This window comes from Colletotrichum siamense (assembly GCF_013390195.1).
Source record: "Colletotrichum siamense strain Cg363 chromosome Unknown KSG_Cg363_contig10, whole genome shotgun sequence".
Lineage (NCBI taxonomy): Eukaryota > Fungi > Ascomycota > Sordariomycetes > Glomerellales > Glomerellaceae > Colletotrichum > Colletotrichum siamense.
In genome coordinates this window covers 3,256,292-3,272,757 of record NW_023501023.1, presented here as the reverse complement: position 1 = coordinate 3,272,757, position 16,466 = coordinate 3,256,292, and the positions used below count along the sequence as shown (strand labels likewise).

The 16,466-nt window shown below is 51.2% G+C and overlaps 5 protein-coding genes across 5 annotated transcripts; 1 reads left to right on the top strand and 4 right to left on the bottom strand.

Moving 5' to 3' along the window:
* Window positions 1-82: 82 nt before the first annotated feature.
* Window positions 83-2,764, bottom strand: MRR1 (Multidrug resistance regulator 1; the record flags this gene model as incomplete). The annotated part of the gene is made up of 5 exons (XM_036646630.1): window positions 83-201; window positions 252-801; window positions 1,780-2,172; window positions 2,227-2,610; window positions 2,669-2,764. 5 exons carry the CDS (start codon window positions 2,762-2,764, stop codon window positions 83-85), a joined length of 1,542 nt encoding a protein of 513 aa, XP_036488620.1.
* Window positions 2,765-3,245: 481 nt separating this feature from the next.
* Window positions 3,246-4,043, bottom strand: deoC-1 (Deoxyribose-phosphate aldolase; the record flags this gene model as incomplete). Its single annotated transcript, XM_036646629.1, has 1 exon — window positions 3,246-4,043. One exon carries the CDS (start codon window positions 4,041-4,043, stop codon window positions 3,246-3,248), a length of 798 nt encoding a protein of 265 aa, XP_036488619.1.
* A 2,730-nt stretch (window positions 4,044-6,773) lies between these two features.
* On the bottom strand, window positions 6,774-9,808 carry EO-1 (2-methylene-furan-3-one reductase; the record flags this gene model as incomplete). The annotated part of the gene is made up of 7 exons (XM_036646628.1): window positions 6,774-7,243; window positions 7,300-7,431; window positions 7,489-7,659; window positions 7,719-7,834; window positions 7,896-8,101; window positions 8,681-8,830; window positions 8,885-9,808. The coding sequence occupies 7 exons, from the start codon at window positions 9,806-9,808 to the stop codon at window positions 6,774-6,776; spliced, it is 2,169 nt and encodes a 722-aa protein (XP_036488394.1).
* Window positions 9,809-11,352: 1,544 nt separating this feature from the next.
* On the bottom strand, window positions 11,353-12,967 carry CGCS363_v014778 (uncharacterized protein; the record flags this gene model as incomplete). Its single annotated transcript, XM_036646627.1, has 2 exons — window positions 11,353-12,558; window positions 12,659-12,967. The coding sequence occupies 2 exons, from the start codon at window positions 12,965-12,967 to the stop codon at window positions 11,353-11,355; spliced, it is 1,515 nt and encodes a 504-aa protein (XP_036488395.1).
* Window positions 12,968-14,560: 1,593 nt separating this feature from the next.
* On the top strand, window positions 14,561-16,349 carry CGCS363_v014777 (General alpha-glucoside permease; the record flags this gene model as incomplete). Its single annotated transcript, XM_036646626.1, has 4 exons — window positions 14,561-14,874; window positions 14,940-15,144; window positions 15,217-15,666; window positions 15,720-16,349. The coding sequence occupies 4 exons, from the start codon at window positions 14,561-14,563 to the stop codon at window positions 16,347-16,349; spliced, it is 1,599 nt and encodes a 532-aa protein (XP_036488388.1).
* Between the last annotated feature and the right edge of the window lie 117 nt (window positions 16,350-16,466).

The window sequence follows — 16,466 nt, the reverse complement described above, 5'->3', positions numbered from 1 at the left end:
TAGACTAAAATGCTACCTGGCGAGAATCTAGTTGGAGGAATACTTTAATGTCGGGGTTAGCGGACAACCATGGGCTGGAGACTCAATTTCTTGGGTTCCAAATCCAGCCTTGATCATGTGCACCGAAACAACTCTCTGCGAATGGATCACCAAATTCTGCTAGGCTACCTCCAAGTACGCCATTCGGATCGTAGCTCATGGCTGTGGTGTATGTGAGCGAATGCACGCTAAAGAAATGCGTATAGGCTTACCTTGTTCAAAATCAAGAAGAGCTTGAGTCACCAGAGGGTCCTCGCAGAATCCAAGATCTGAACGAGCCATTTGTGCTGAGTCTTCCGGAATGTCGGGTCTTGAGTCACTCATTAAATCGTCCTGAGATGTCCCCTGGAAATCTGTAGAGGGGAGGCTTTCTCCAGCGCCTGTGGCAGAATTACTCTGGGTTGCTACTTCAATTGAGCTAGATGTCCGCTGAGTCGAATCTGAGCTGCGTCCGTGGTGTTTATCTGCCGGGCCCTCAAACTGAAGCATCCTTTCGGTTTCCTTTGACATTACAAGGGTCATCAGTCTCTTGAGAATTTCGAAACCTTGCTCGGCGACGATAGACTTGGCCTTCAGTTGAGAGTGCATTGAAACTAGTTGCCGAAGGCCCATCTTTGACTCGAAAGACTCTCGACTCAGCGGTTCGAGGCTGGTTAGTATCGATAGAGCTACCCCGGCTGTGAACAGATGTAAAGCCACGAATGATACAGCATATGTACCAGCGACCTCGTTGAATTCCGAAGTGGACCCAACCTGAGCTATCTGCAGAGCGGCGTCGCGGCATGCTTGAACAGCTGAGCGGAGAGGTTGAGCATTACGAGAATGTCCCGCGATAGCCATCGTCTTGTAGGAAAGAAGAGGTCGATGCACCAGAATTCTCGCGTTCTCAAAAGCGAGTTTGAGAGAAAGCGATTGGACTCCAAACAGTTGGAGTCGTTTGGTTTGGCTAGGAAAGCTACTTCTTAAGCTTTCTGGTATCCCGCCAACGAGGCTCTCTGTTTGTGACTTGGAGATTGCGCCGCCCAATAGAAGTTCCATAGGAAGATGGTCCCGCCATGTCTTAAGCCTGCCATCCAGTTCGGCAATCGTACTGATCAAAAGCTGCAGGTCAGACCCGCTGGCATTATCCATCTGGTCTTTCTCTCGCAGTCTTCGCTGTGTTCCGTAAAGGCGAGAAAGAGCAGATTTGACAATTATAGTCAATTCAGCCATAGCTCGTTTGAATGATAAGAGTGTCGCTTTACCTGCTGCTTTCCATTCGTTGGATTTCCAAGACGGGTCCTTCGATCTCAAAGGATATGGATCAGGTAACTCCACGTCACAATCTTCATCAACTATACTCAAGGGAAACCCGTATAGCATAGAACAGATAGTCTCGGTCTCGTAGATTGACCACCAGCACCGCCTTTTGGTCTCAATAGCCCTGGTCACTGGGTCATCGAAATCGGGTACTCCGGATCGTTGATCAGCTGCAGTTCGATGTAGGTTGAGGGCCTGAGCAATTCGCAAGCCACAGCCGCATATCGGCCAGGCCAACTCGGGTTCTCCATGGTATAAGTGAAAGCACCCCAAGAGGATGCAAGTCTGCACCGCCTCGATCGACCCGGAAGAGACATAATCGAGCAGCTTCAGTCTCAGTATGGACAGTATCTGTTCTTGCAGTGATGCTGAATCAACGCCTAAACTTACCAGCTCAGACCGTTTCTCGTCGCTCAAATACGGTAGGCTAGTAAGGCATACGCCAAGAACGAGACTGACGAAACTGATGCTTGCTCCTTTAATCCCGTCATTGCGAGAAATACCGTTGAAAAGGCTTTCAAAACGCTCCTTGAATTCGTCTTGAAAGAAGATCAGAAAACACCAATGGATCTTGTCGAAGTAATTGTCAATCAGCAGCTTTGCGACCTGTTTCTTGGGTAAGGTCAACACCAGAGCACGCTCGGCGTCGCTTGACCTCTTGCTTCGATGTAGCCTCGATTGGCAGAGCCCAGGAGTATGTGGGCTGGGTCTCAGTGGTACACCGTTTTCTGCTCGCGAAGAGCTTGTGGCAATGCTTCTAGCTGACCATTGGTTCGCAGCAAACGCAGACGTGTCGGCCTCTCCCGGTGTTGTCGCATCTTGACGTTGGAAAGCCTTTCAGCACGTGTCAGCTTCCGCCATGAGCACAGCACCGATTGAAATCAATACCTCATCCATGAAAGTCATTGCTGCAGAGTTCGATGGCCATGATCGCCTACTCCTCTCCACCGGTGTTACCTGCGGGACAGGGGAATCTGCTCCGATGTAAGGACCATCATCTTCCAAAGGTGAAGAAGCCGTCCGCGATGCAGCAATAATGACCGCTTCAGGTGATGCGGGTGATGCAGGCTCCGCCGTATCATTTTCCCTGGTGACTGTTCGCCGACTGCGTTTTGTCCGCGGGAGACTTGCGGTGTCATCCTTGTCTCCGTCCGGTCTGCGGGGCCGGTTCCGGGTGAGTTGAGGGCCCTGGATTCTCCACCGATCGGTATCCTCATTGACACATTCCACTTCAGCTCTGACACAAAGGGTGCAAGGCCGTTGAACATCACACTTAAAACAACCATGTGGTCAGCTTGTTTCTCTTGTTCAGGGGCAGATCAAAAAATACCTTGAGCTTCTGCCGCCGACATCTTTGACAGGCTGCAGAAACCTTCTTGCGTTGGCGTCTTGCCGGTGGATTTTCTGACGCAGCATGCGGTTCCATTTGGATTTTCGGATGGCAATGTCAGTCAGAGGATTGCCTTGACGGGTGTAGAAAGGGATGAGGTTCCCACGGTGTTGAGGAGAAGAGACTTCCGCCGGAGCGCTCCGGGTAACGCTAGTCCGTTTCTGGTAATTCTACCCACCGGAACGGAGCAATCCCGATGTAAGACAGCCACAACTCATGCAAACTCATCAAGCTCCGCTGCAAATTTGGTGATGCTGATTCCATTCGTGTCGTCAGATGATATCATTATTTTATGTTCACAAGGAAAGCTCCAAAATTCTCCTAGTGAACAGCCTGTGGGTCGATATACTCGCATAGAGTCTTTGTCGACGGGACTCATTTTTCCAACAGTGAACAAAAGAGTACGACAAAAGGATCATGTGAGATCGGAGATCTAGTCAGTTGCTTGTATTCGGACCTTGAATTCTATGGTGACAACATAATGTGAGAATGCTTGAAGCAAAAGCTTTCTGTCCTCCTAATAACCTCCAGACGCTGCGTCGCTGATAGGCTTGAACTCCACAGTTGTCGGCTTGTCCGTGATACCTCTAGCAACAGCAGCTTCCATGATCGGAATCGTGGCAGTAGCCCCAATTCGCGTGACACCCAAAGACATGACATGGAGCAGGTCATCCAACGTTCGCACTCCTCCCGCCGCCTTGACTTGTACCTCCGGCTTCGAATGCTGCCTCATGAGCTTGAGATGCGGCACTGTTGCCCCAGCATAAGTGTACAGCCCATTGGGCTGCTTCACAAAGCCGTATCCCGTTGATGTCTTGACGAAGCCAACACCAATGTCCGAGCAAATCTCACACAACCGGATAATGTGCTTCTCCTGAAGATAGTCGTTCTCGAAAATGACTTTGAGAATGGCACCGTGCTTGACGACAGCTTCATTGATCTGGCGAATTTCCTTGGCGACATAGTCCCAATCGCCACCGAGAACCTTTCCGATGTTGACAACCATGTCAATTTCCTTTCCGCCATCGTGAGCGGCGCCCTCGGCTTCAAAGACCTTGACTTCAGTGGTGCTGTTGCCGTGAGGGAAGCCGATGACCGGGCAGACCAGCACGTTGCTGCCTTCAAGTTCGCTTTTGGCGAGGGGGATAAGGTAAGGCTTTACGCATGCTGTGGCGACATTGTACTTTTTGGCAATGCGAAGACCCTCCAGGATGTCGGTATCGGTCATGGTCGGGTGAAGGAGTGAGTGGTCAATCATCTTGGCCACCTGACCAAGGGTCACGGTGATTGTGTGTGAGGCTTCTGTGCTGCCCATCTTGTGTCGTATGCAATGGTCTTTCTTAATCAGGGCTGAGATATGTGGTCAGTGAAATAAGATTGAGTGAGATGGTTGTTTATTTATGACTGCATTTTCTCCCTGTATCCTGTTCCGCCAAGGTGAGGTTCGGAACGCATCTCCGGTGGAAGAGTTTCCCAATCGAGAAGATATCCCCGACTGAATATGATCCTAACATCGCTAGACGTATTAAATAGCCCGTCGGCACCAAAAGGTCACGGTAAAGGCTAAAGAGCAATAGGGCTCGGTTCGGCTGTCCAACGGTGAAAACCTTGCTCGGCACCTTCGATTTCGCTCGTCTCTGATACGTCGAAGTCTTGTAGCTCAAGTTCCTTCGCTTCCTCAATGTAATCACTCCATTTCGGTTGTGAGTGGGGTGTCAAAGAAGAAGATTCTTCCGCAAATGTACATTCCACAGTTCTCCACGGCTGGTAGTTGCGCATCATCGATCTAAGCATGAAGAAAAAATGCAGCTGGTGTGTATACTCTTCATCACCCGGTATGAATTTCGGATCGACTGCCCATACAACCTTTCTGAGGCTTTGAAAGCAAGTTCGAAGATCCCAGAACAAGTCAAAGGGGAGTTGCCGGTACTGAGAGGATCTTGGGGGGCCTGAGGATAAAACCAGTGTTTGTACTTTGCTGAGCCAAGTAGATGTAGTATCAGGGGTCTCTTTGAGCAATGAAATCTTCGCAAACGCCAGCTGAAGCCCTAAGAGAGGATGTGCTGGCGGAAACCACACATAGTCTGTGTCCCAGTTGATACGAGCAAGCTCGTAGTAAGGAGTATTGTACCATTGAGGGATTTCGAAGATCGGACGGACGATGTCTCTCACAATGTTTGCCTCTTTGCATATCTCGTCATCGCAGTACTGCTGGGGCTGGTAAGAAGAGTCGAAATGGAACTCAATGCGAGTCCATTCAAACCAGAGGCCTGGTTTGAATACCTGTTGCGTATCCCAGTGTATGGGGCGACTGTAATATTCTTTCCATACTTCATATCGGATATCGTATGGCAGCTGAGGGAAGAGATGAAATGTCGTTGGCGCCATGATGAAAGACAATGTGTGTGATGCTGTCCGCGAGTGAAGAGGTCTCTTTCCGAATGGGATGTCCTTTGTTTTATAGGGACTATTCTGTGTGAGTCACTACTCTGAACATTGTTCTATCACCTTGGGAGCTTCTGTACGTGCTTCATACCCTAATGGGTACAAACTCTCGCATCGGGCGAGTTATAATTGGTCGAGCGCTTGATGAGGACAGACAAATTTGAATCGTGGTTCCGTCAACAGTCCAAATATGTTGCCAGTACGGAACCATGACGGTATAGCAAACATTAGATACCTTCGCTGAAATCCAAAAAATTGTACTTCAAATCAAGTCTAATATCCGAAACGGTCCCCAGTTTATTTCAAAATTGTGCTCTTAAGGCAAATTTCAATAATAATAAGTCTAGAAAACGCGATGGGGATTCCATTCAAAACAAAAGACAATACGCAACTTCCAGGTACACTATTAAAAAAGGTATCGACGACCATCCCTATTCCCGCATTCCCGTAGTACATCGCCAAACGAATTTCTGAAGCTTTGCTCAGCACCTTCGATCTCGCTGACCTCTGATACTCCAGAGGTGTGAAGATCTAGTTGCTTAGCTTCCACAATATACTCACTCCATTCACGTGCTTCTTTTCGCCATGATGCAGAATGTCTTGGTGGATTGGCATCCAGTAGTTGGCATTCTACATGTTTCCATCGTGGGCGTTGACGGATCATCCATCTCAACAGAAAGTAGCACCACAGCTCTTGAATATACCCGCGAAACGTTCCACTTCTGACTGCCCATACAACCTTTCTCAAGCTAGTGAGGTAGGAACGGATACCCCAAAGCAGATAGTGCGGCAGGGTTTGGTTCTTGGTACTGCCGATAAAAGGAGCCTGAAGCACCAGGATTTGTACGTTGTTTAGCCAAGTGGGTTGAGAATCAAGCGACGCCCTCAGCGCGCCGTTGCAAGCGAAGGCAATTCCACGATAGTTGAATCGGGGCTTAAGCCAGACATAGTCGGTATTCCAGTTTACTCGGAAATGATCGTGGCTGACACATGCATGAGAAGTGCGCCATCGCCGGAATTTGAACACCGGCTGGACTATGTTTCGCACGATTTCCGCCTCTCTGCATATGATATCGTCGCTTTTCTCAGCCGGACACTGATTGTCTGACCAGTGGTAGTGACTCCACGCAAACCATAATTCGGGGTAAGGCTCGAAAGTCGCTCTCCAATCTTGGGGCTGGTGGTAATACTCTTTCCATATCATATATCGAATATCATAGGGGAGTTTAGGATACAAATGGAATATCGTTGGATGCATGATAAAAGACCGGTGTATTGAATTCTGTTTGCTCCGCAAATCCACATCAAAGCTTTGCAAAATGATAAAAGAACGAGCTTTATAAAATGCACAATCCTTCTCTTGTCGAGACCCTTGTTAATGCATCACCTTGATAGTGACTTCGAGTTCCTGTCAACACAATGGGGGCGGCCCGACCATGGATACCTGTACAACCCTGACCATCTACCCATCTGTGGAGTAAGGTAGAAAACTTATTTCTCCGCTCACTCATTTGCCCACAAAGATGCAGCGAAACTTAAGCCCGTTGATGCAGTAGTACCCTGAAATGCTACATCGTTCTTTCACTTTGTCTAGCGTCTCCTAGCCAACCCTAATCACTGTCTTGCCTAACCCTCCCTTCCCGTTGTATACTGTCCCACATGCAGCCTTGACTTCATCAACATCTTTGAGATTCACCGTGCATCCAACTACCGGCGTAATCATTCCCTCCTCCGCAAGCCCGGCCAGTGTCTTGAGATCCTTCGCGTTGGGGTCAAGGAACAAATACTCGTACGCCACGTCCCATCTTCGAGCCCGTGTCCTACGATACGTGTCGAAAAAATCCAAGAACAAGCGCCCGAACCACGGAAGTCGTGGATTATCAGGTCGTCTCATCACGCTCGACTGCTGAAGTTGGGTACCAGATGGCTGCGTTGAGATGGAGACGATAAGGCTGGTTGACGGAACCATGAGATGAAGAAAAGACATGGCTTCACCCGTCGTGTCCAAGATGAAGTCCACTGATGCGCGTGGAATCACCTTTGTCGGATCCTCCTTGGTATAATCAATCACTAAATGCTTGCTATTAGCCAGGAAACCGGAAAAAGGCTTGTCATGAAATACGCACCTTGATCGACTGTGCCCTCTCCCAACAGCTTGGGCACTTGGTCAACCTTTGAAGTCGAGACGGTGGTGATCACCTTGCCGGCATTGAAAACCTTCTTCGCCAGCTGGCAAGCATATGCTCCTGTACCACTCACTGTGAACCTGTCAGTGATTTGCTTAGGTTGATTGAGTATCAACAGACAAAACTTACAGCCCGCGGGAGCAAATACCGTCTTGCTTGCAAGCGAACCCTGATATCGACTTAATGTCTGCAACGCCGTCATGCCGGCCAACGGCAACGACGCAGCATCCTCAAATGAAAGGTTTTTGGGCTTCAATGCGACATAGTGTTCCGGGCATTTGGCATATTCGCTCCATGCTCCTGTGACATAATGCGTTAAAACCAAGATCCAAGTCCCCCATGCTCACCCAAGTGCTTACCTCGATTTGCTTCTGGTAAGCGAGAAAAAACTTCGTCCCCAACTTTGATGCCTTTTACGTCTTTGCCGACTTGCGTTACGACCCCAGCGCAATCATATCCAATCTGGTATGGAAAGCTATGCTCAATCAGATCAGCTAATGCGCATAATGATGGGAGTCATGAAGCGCTGCACGCACCTTTCCTTTACCGCAAGCTTGAAAATGCCAGCCGCTTTCTTCACATCTACTGGGTTGATACTCGCTGCGTGAACCCGAAATAGGACATCCGTAGGGTCGGAGATAACTGGTTGGGATATTGTGGAGAGCTGGTATCCCGAAGGGTCAGTGTAGTTTGGTGCCGTGATAGCCAACATTGATGAGGCCATGGTCGTTTGCACGAAAAACTAAAATGCAAGTCAAGATGAGATAGGTCCATGTAATTATATGGAATCGAATTCACTGAATGAGTCCTACTAGGGGAATAGTTCGTTGCGGTCGGAGGAATGATTGAGCCGGAGGGGATGCGGAGCGGAGCCGGAAATGCAACTCCACTGAGCGATTGTTCCAAGCCTTGAACCACAAGGACTAGCGAAGCGATTATTCTAGCGCGGAATTCCGTGTCTCAATCTGCAGCGGACGCACGCGAGCAGTGCCTGGAAAGATTTGCAGAACCGCAATTCGGCCTTTTCTGAATCCCGTGCCAGTTCTGTCGCGCCTCCGACGGAGCGCACAACCCAAACCACTGTTCACGATCAGCCACAGATTTCCAGATAGATTCCGCAGGGTTTCTTAGTCACATTCACAGCGTATTTCGAAGTTTTAATGCTGCTCCAAGTAGACAGCCATTGAAAATGCTCGCCTCGGTAAACATCAAAATGATTCGTGGCATTAAAAACTTTTACCGCAAAAGTGCGGGCGAGATTCAACGCTTAAACTACCGCATCGTCTTCAGAAACTCGCCAAACCAGTCTCTCACCACTTACTGCCTTGTTTCTCAGTAGCACGATCGCATCCTGTGCCCTTTCCAGCAGTGTCTCGCCTTCCACTATCCTCTGAGGGTTCGGCCGCACGACCTTCTGCTCGAGTAACGTCGGAATGATCTCACATTGCATCTTGTCTTTGAAGAGTTCGTTCTGTTAGATGTTAGCATGGAAATACTGTTCAGAATCGGAATACATGTATCTCACCTTGAGATAAAAATGCGTTCGAACCCCCTTGACAATGACACCCTCCTTCCACTGTCCTTCCGCTGGCTCCGTCATCTGATAGACAGGTGCTTGAATTTCTGTCGGGTCACTGATGACCACCGGCAGCATCACAGCAACTTTGGTGCCGTCGTCCGCCAGTTTTGTGATGTGCCCTAATGACCCCGTCAAGTGTCCGATGCAGTCGATCACGTAGGGCACACCTTGCGGCCCAAGGTACTCCCGGATTTCATCGACAACGTGCTTGTCTCGGTAATCGAAACAGATGGTGGCGCCAAGTGACTTCAAATATTCGTGATGCTTCTTGCTCGAGACGACGACGAGGTTCTTGTATCCCCAATGCCGGAAGACTTCGATGGAGTACATTCCCACGGACCCGGCCCCGCCCCAAAGCAAAATCGGCGCGTCGGCCTCCGGAGGGGTCCACCCTTCGGGAATAGGCCACGGCAGCGGCAGGCCGAGATCCATGACGGCAGCCTGGAAAACGGTGACAATGTTGTCGGGAACAGTGACAGCCTCTTGCATGGTCAAGCCTTGCGGCATCTTGCCGAGCAAATATGTCGGTACAGTGATGAGCGTCTGTGCAGCCTTCTCTTTGCCATCCTTGACGTCGCGGAATGAGTATCCCAGAACTTTGTCGCCAACTTCGAGATCGACATGATGCGGGCCGGGGCCAACCATAAGCACCGTCCCTGCGAAAGTGTCGCCAAGAATGCGGGGGAACATGTCGATCAATAATCCTCCGTCGGCCTGGTGCAGGTGATAAGGTGTCGAAGAAGTCCATTCAACCTTCACAATGACTTCGCCGGCATCGGGTGGATACGTCGGTGCATCGATGAGAATGAGTGGCTCGCGGGGAGCTCTGACGGCGACCGCCGGGTGAATTGCCGGGATTTCGACATCCATGTTTTGATTCGTTCTTCGGCGCACTGAAGATGGAACTGTGGAAGATGCGTGGGAAGAAGGGAAACTGGGAGAGAGCCGGGCTTAAGCTGCACAGAAGATGAAGATCGTGGCCCACAACGATCATACGAGAGCTCGAATGCTTTTTATGAGGAATGATGAAGCTCCCCGAAGGCGGAAAAATAAGCTTCGGAATCTGCATTCAATCTAGGGTCCTATGACAGCATTGTGCATGCCTAGTCTTCTCGCTAAAGCTGCTGTTGGATCAACAATGGCTGGCCGTGGGCTGGGCGGATTTCTGCGGGGGCTTACCAATCGCCCTAGTGAGCTGTCTCTCCTCTCGCCGTGGCGAATGCGATGACAAGTCGTCTCAGGAATGTGTGAGCATTTTTATGTCGTCCGGCTTGAGCAGCATTCGGCTCGTGCGTCCGGAAGCCGGATTCGTTGGGACGAACTTCCGTGCTTCTTCTGATGGAAGGATTCTTGCTGAGCAATGTCTTCGGCGCCGAAGATTGTTGGTGGAGATCACAATCGCACCGAAATCGTCCATCCTCGGCGCCGGTAATCTGTTAGGAGGATGATATCTTGAGCGTGCCGACAGAGAAAGCTTAACAGAAGCCACATTACTATCATGCCTTTCTGCAAACCGCCACGGCGACTCTTCGGCCTGACAAACGGTCAATCGGCGAAGAACGGATCTGCCGATCCCGGCTGTAGCCCCACACGCCCCGCACCTCCCGGCGGAATTCGGAGCTGGATCCACAGCCACGCTCAAAATTTCTAAAATGCAGCAAAAAGTCAACTTTTATAGAAGGGCAATGCTTCGGAGCAAAAGAATGTGATCAGTGGGAGGCTTGAACTCCCGGCCTTGGCATTACTCAACACGACGGGTGTCGTATTAGTACCACGCTCTAACCAACTGAGCTAACCGACCTGCTGGTTATGTGGAAAGCGAGAACCCTAAGATCCATATATTGGATCCACCGCGGGAAACCCTGCGGCATGTGGCCACCAGGGGACTTCCAAGATTTTTCTTCCGTGGCTGTCACCCATTGGTTTACATTAAACATGCAGCCTAGGAAGATATCCTTGGGGCTATTGCATTGTGTTTCGGTCGCTTTTCGTCATGGATGTACGTTATGGTCGTGCAAAGGCACCCCAAGGTGAGGGTCAACCAGGACTGAAATAGTTTTCAATGAGCACTCTCAATATAGAGGAAAGGAGTTCGACATAGCGTATTGAGAGAGTCGGCCTTGGTATCCACACGGAAACTCGTCAAGCATACAGCCACTAGCATTTACGACTTATGCTATCTTACTGATTCGTCCCCAGTCAGTGCTTATTTTGGCTATTCTCGATGCAGAAGAGGTTCGTGAGGACATGGGGCACTCCCTCTCACGCGGCATAGTCAAGGAAGGGGAAGCCTTATCTCACACGCAAGCCCAACCAGCCGTCATAAACTCGAACTTGAAATGCATGAGGCAACACGCAGGATATTCGCAATAAGTATTTCAACGTTTCTTTGAATTCATATCTCATAACTCATTTCAGCCAGTAAAGTCCTTCATAGCATCACCAATAGCGTCATGGCCTTCTCCATCCTTGAGGTCCTTGCCTCCTCTCAGGTCCTTGTTCGTAGCCTGAATCAGCACGCGACGGTAGCTTGTCAAAGCCGGGGAGCCGCTATCTGTGACTTCCAAGATCAAGTGCAGCAGCTGGCCCTTAGCCTTGGGCTTCTGGCTGATCAACTCCAAACAGGACTTCTCAGGCGGCGGCACAGTGACTTTAATCTTCTTGCCTTCCGCATCCAGCTTCTCGATGCCGAGATGCGCAACCTCAAACTGCACAAGCCATTGAGACGCGCTGGGCTCGCGGTATTGCCACCACTTGAAGGTCAGGTTGTCTCCATCAGGGTCGTACGTCTCTGAAGCGTCGAGCTCGATGGTGCTGTCGGCCTCGGCTTCGAAATACAAAGGCTCCAATCCTCCCTTTCCATTAACGACCACGATGGGGTGGTGGTTTGTTGATGCCACATCGGGGTTGAGCGACCACTGCATGCGAGCAGCGAAGTCGTTCTGGTAGGTATCACGCCAGCGCCAGATGGTGGCCTGGTTAGAACGGTACGTCTTGCCGTCTGCGCCGACAACTGAATCCGACATATCACTGTAGTGCTTGCCTCTTTGACCAGCGTCGCTGGCGTCCGTCAGGTCGTAGCGACCGCCCCATGATCCGTATTCAGGGTGCTCGCGGTCGCCGAGACCGTTCTGGATCAGGTACAGGAAGGTAGGGGTATCACCCTCAGGGATGAAGAGATAATCCGGGTAGGCGGATCCCAGGGGGCCAATCTGAATGTTCTCCTTGATCCACTGCTTCGAGACCTTGGAGAAGTCGGGACCGCCCTGGTCAAAGCCGTAGTACTTGTCGCCAGAGATACCAGTCCAAGCGGCAAGACCGTACTGGTTCCAGCCGTGGATGGATGAGATATAGAAGATGTCGGGGAACTGGGTGCGGATCCACGCGGAGGTGTCGTCTTGGTCTGAGATGGTGTATACTCTCAACTTAGCGCGCAACTTAGCCGCCTCTTCGGGGGAGTGCTTGTCGCGGATGGTCAGGAGGACCTGGGCGAGGACATTGGTACCACCCCAGACGAGCACCCACAAGGGGTCTTCTGAAGCAGCCTCAATTCTCTCGAGAAGGAGTTGGGCACCGTCGGTCAAAGGCTTATCCGCACCTACGCCAGCCATACCATAGACCTGTCCGTAAACGAATTAGCGAGATCCCGAAAACCGAAATGGAAGCTATCTTTCTCTCTGGCCGAAAAGGGGTTCATCGCGTAGGGGGTTGTTTGCGTACCGGTGGGCCCGACTTGACCAGGGCTCGGAGACTGTCCGCTGAGGGATACGGGTAGTCGGGATGCGTGTGCTTGTTGAGGTTGTCGACTGCGCCGGCGTAGGCGTCAAGGATCTTGCGAATGTCCTGGGGACAGACCTTGTTCTTCATCCATGTCGAAGAAACCGCGACGAGACCTTCGGTTTGGAACTGGTTGGAGTAGAGGAGGTAGCGGACGAGGGACTCCGCGTCGTCGGGCTCGTTGGAAATGTCTGTGAGGACAAACACTCTGGGCTTGTTGGGGAAGGTCTGAAGTCTGGTGGTTTGCGCCATCTTGTCGGATTGTCTGCAGGTCGCTGTGCAGCCTGCAGGAGTGACGTGAGGGGAAGAGAATGAAGCCACGAAGATGAGGTTACGAGACGGTCCAACTTCGTCGACAAGGGTTTCTCTCAACCGGCACCTGATGATCTGGAATGATGCGATTGTCTTCCTTTCCTTGAACGAAGCCCTGCAGCTTGCAAGCAATGCGTCCCTTTGTATGACGAGATTCCGCGCGCGACGTGTCTTTGGAAGTGGGATGCTAATGATTTCCTTGTTTGGATACCTTCGCCTGTGGTTTTCAGGCCCGAATCATCGTGCGGTGGCCTCGGCCGGATTCCGGTGCTGCTAAATATTCTCCAGGGTGTCAACCCCGCATGCCGATGACTTCTGGACCAGGGCTTGTCCGGTTTGGGGGTTGTCAAGCGCCCACGCGACTCGTGTGGGGACAAACGTCCAGGATCATTTCCCGAGGCCTCGGTCCGGGGTTGCGTCATTTCGAATGAAGGAGTTGGATTGGAATAGCTTCACTGACGCGTCTTGAGTGTCTGCGACTGGTTGTGGGCGGTTTTCGTTCCGCATTCATCAACTTGTCGTAGTTGAGTGTTGGAGTCTATTTTGAAAGCCCCTGTTACCGCGACGAAATCTCCCGCCGTGACCTGATCATTTCGATCAACTTCAAGCATCAATTAGATCAGATGAATGCTTAAACTTGGAGACGGGCAGGGCGAACGATTAAAAACATCCAATGTTATGCGGCGTTTAAAGATGCCGAATATGGAAATCCTAACCACTCTCTGTTTCTTCCCACGCGAAAGACGGCACGGAACACGGACCAACATCGGACAACGGCCACCGCGATAGTGCGTGATCACTGATCGGTAACTCGTGTCTACGCCGCCGAACGGCGCAGTCTGGACTTGACCGACTGTCGACAGAGAATCCGCTTTGTTGTGAGAAGCCTAGCCAAAGTCGGAAAAGGCCCCCGAAACGAATCCACATGGCTGGAAAACGCCCGTCAAGTCGATGAGAGAAGCCCCCAACGCTCGCGAGCCGGAAATAGCCGGGTTCGTGTGTTTGTGCAACGCACGAGGCACAACAAATTTCTCCAAAATTCCCCTGAGCCCAGGAACCGGTTCTCGTGCGGGGGTTACAATTCCTGCATGGGGAAACCAGAGGCACTTCAGCGGCCAAAGGGTGGATATTGGCCTGACTCCCCTGACTCGTCCTGTCCACAACCCACCACTCTCCATGCTCCGACTTTTGATCGGGGCCCCGCAGGTCCATCCCCAGATCATGCTGTCTGCTGGAAACCTCCCCAGATCCACCGTCATCCTTCCCGAGAGGTTCCAGAATAGGGTGACCATTCCATGATGTCGGCGTGGGCCATCGGATGGCATCGTAAGTACGAGTCGTGGGGGTATCTTTTTATAAAGACTTGTCAACGCCCTTGATAGTGCAACATGGTGTTTTGTCCGCACCTTGGCGTTTGTTGGCTTTAGTCTCTTTATCTTGCAAGCAACCAGATCAAAGCCTGCCAACCAATCCCACGCAACTGTCAACACCCTGGGAATTGTTTTGATTTCGCAACGCAACAAAATTTTCACAATGGGCGGTGATACGGAGAAGAACAACACCGACCACCTCGAGCATCCCAACGAGGCTCGGGCTCAATTGGCCAACTTGGGAAATGCGGAAGAGCATGAGCTTGGCAAGTGGGAGTCTCTGAGGAAATACCCCAAGGCGTCATTCTGGTGTGTCTACGCCGTCTGGTGTGTGCTGGTCTTGAGTTTCGAGAACCAGGCCGGAGGTAGCATTCTGTCTATCCCCGAGTTCAGGAAAGACTTTGGACACTTCTATGACGGCGACTATGTTCTCGACACGAAGTGGCAGTCTGCATTCAACGGTGCTCCCGTTGCATCGTAAGTGATTCTTGGGAATGGTTACAAGTTTGAAGGATCAGTGTACTAAAAATCAACTCCTGTAGCGCTGTTATTGGTGCTTTGGGAAGCGGTAACCTTGCTGATTGGCTTGGCCGAAAGACTGTCATTATGATTGCCCTGGGTTTCTCATTCGTCGGAATCACTCTCGAGTTTGTCGCAACAACCAACGAGGTCTTCTTTGGCGGAAAGTTCATCAACGGTTTCGCTATCGGTGCTCTTGGTTCCGTCACAGTCACATACATTGGAGAGGTGAGTCGTCGAGGAACACTCTCTGTAGTGCGATCCACGTGGCATAAACAAATTCTGACTGACCCAATGTAGATCACTCCTCTCGCCCTGCGAGGTCTCTTCACCTGTCTCACAGGTCTCTCGTATACCCTCGGACCCCTCATCGTCGCCGTCATCATTAACGAGACCGGAACCCTCAACAGCCGCTGGGCCTACCGCGCCGTCTTCTGCGGACAATACGGATTTGCCGCCATCGCCGCCGCCGGTATCTGGTTCATGCCCGAGAGTCCCTGGTACCTTGCCATCAAGGGAAAGCAGGATAAGGCCTTGAAGTGTCTGGCACAGCTGGGACATACAGGTGATGAGGGAAGAGTTCGTCTTGCGGTCATCAACCAGACGTTGGACCAGATCACAAGTGAAACCGCTGGCGCCAGCTACCTGGAGTGCTTCCGAAAGTCCAACCTCCGACGCACCATCATCTCCATCTCTCCTCTCTGCATCCAGAGTCTGTCAGGTATCACCTTCGCCGCCTCCTACAGCACTGTAAGTCTCTATCTCATGAATTGAAAAAGACAGCGAAACTAACGACCTACCAGTACTACATGCAACTCGCTGGATACAGCACTGCCGACAGCTTCAAGCTCCAGATTGTCCAGCAAGTCATTTCTCTGATTGGCAACGTCATGTCATGGTACTTGGTCGACAGAATGGGACGTCGCAGCCTTACTGTCAACGGCCTTGCCGTCCTGACCGTCATTCTCCTGGTCACCGGTGGCCTCGCTCTTCCCGGAACTCTTGCCACAAACAAGGGCACTGTCGCTCTTATCCTCCTCTACTGCTGGTGGTACAACGTTACCATCGGTGCTACCGCCTACACGGTCCTTGCTGAGGTGTCCACCTCTCGTCTGCGTATCAAGACCATCGCCATTGGTCTGGCGTGCCAAAAGGCCCTCGAGACCATGTGGAACTTTGTTCTCCCCTACCTCTTCAACCCCGACAAGCTCAACTTGGGCGCCAAGCTGGCCTTCATCTTCGGAGGCTTGTCTGTCATCTCATTGGTACACCTGTGGTTCAACCTGCCCGAGACTGCCGGAAGGACTTACGAGGAACTGGACGAGATGTTCATGAAGGGAGTTCCCGCGCGCCAGTTCAAGGGATACACCCCGGAGGCTACTGTCAGGGGCGAGGCCGTCAAGACGGCTCTCGACAAGGAGCAGGAGCTGTAAAATCACATCATTGTAATTGGACTATCATAGATACCCCTGTTGTTTATTAAAAAGGCCGCAATGCGGGCCGAGTTGCACCAAGATGCCCCATAGGTAAATAAGTGAAGAACAAAGCGT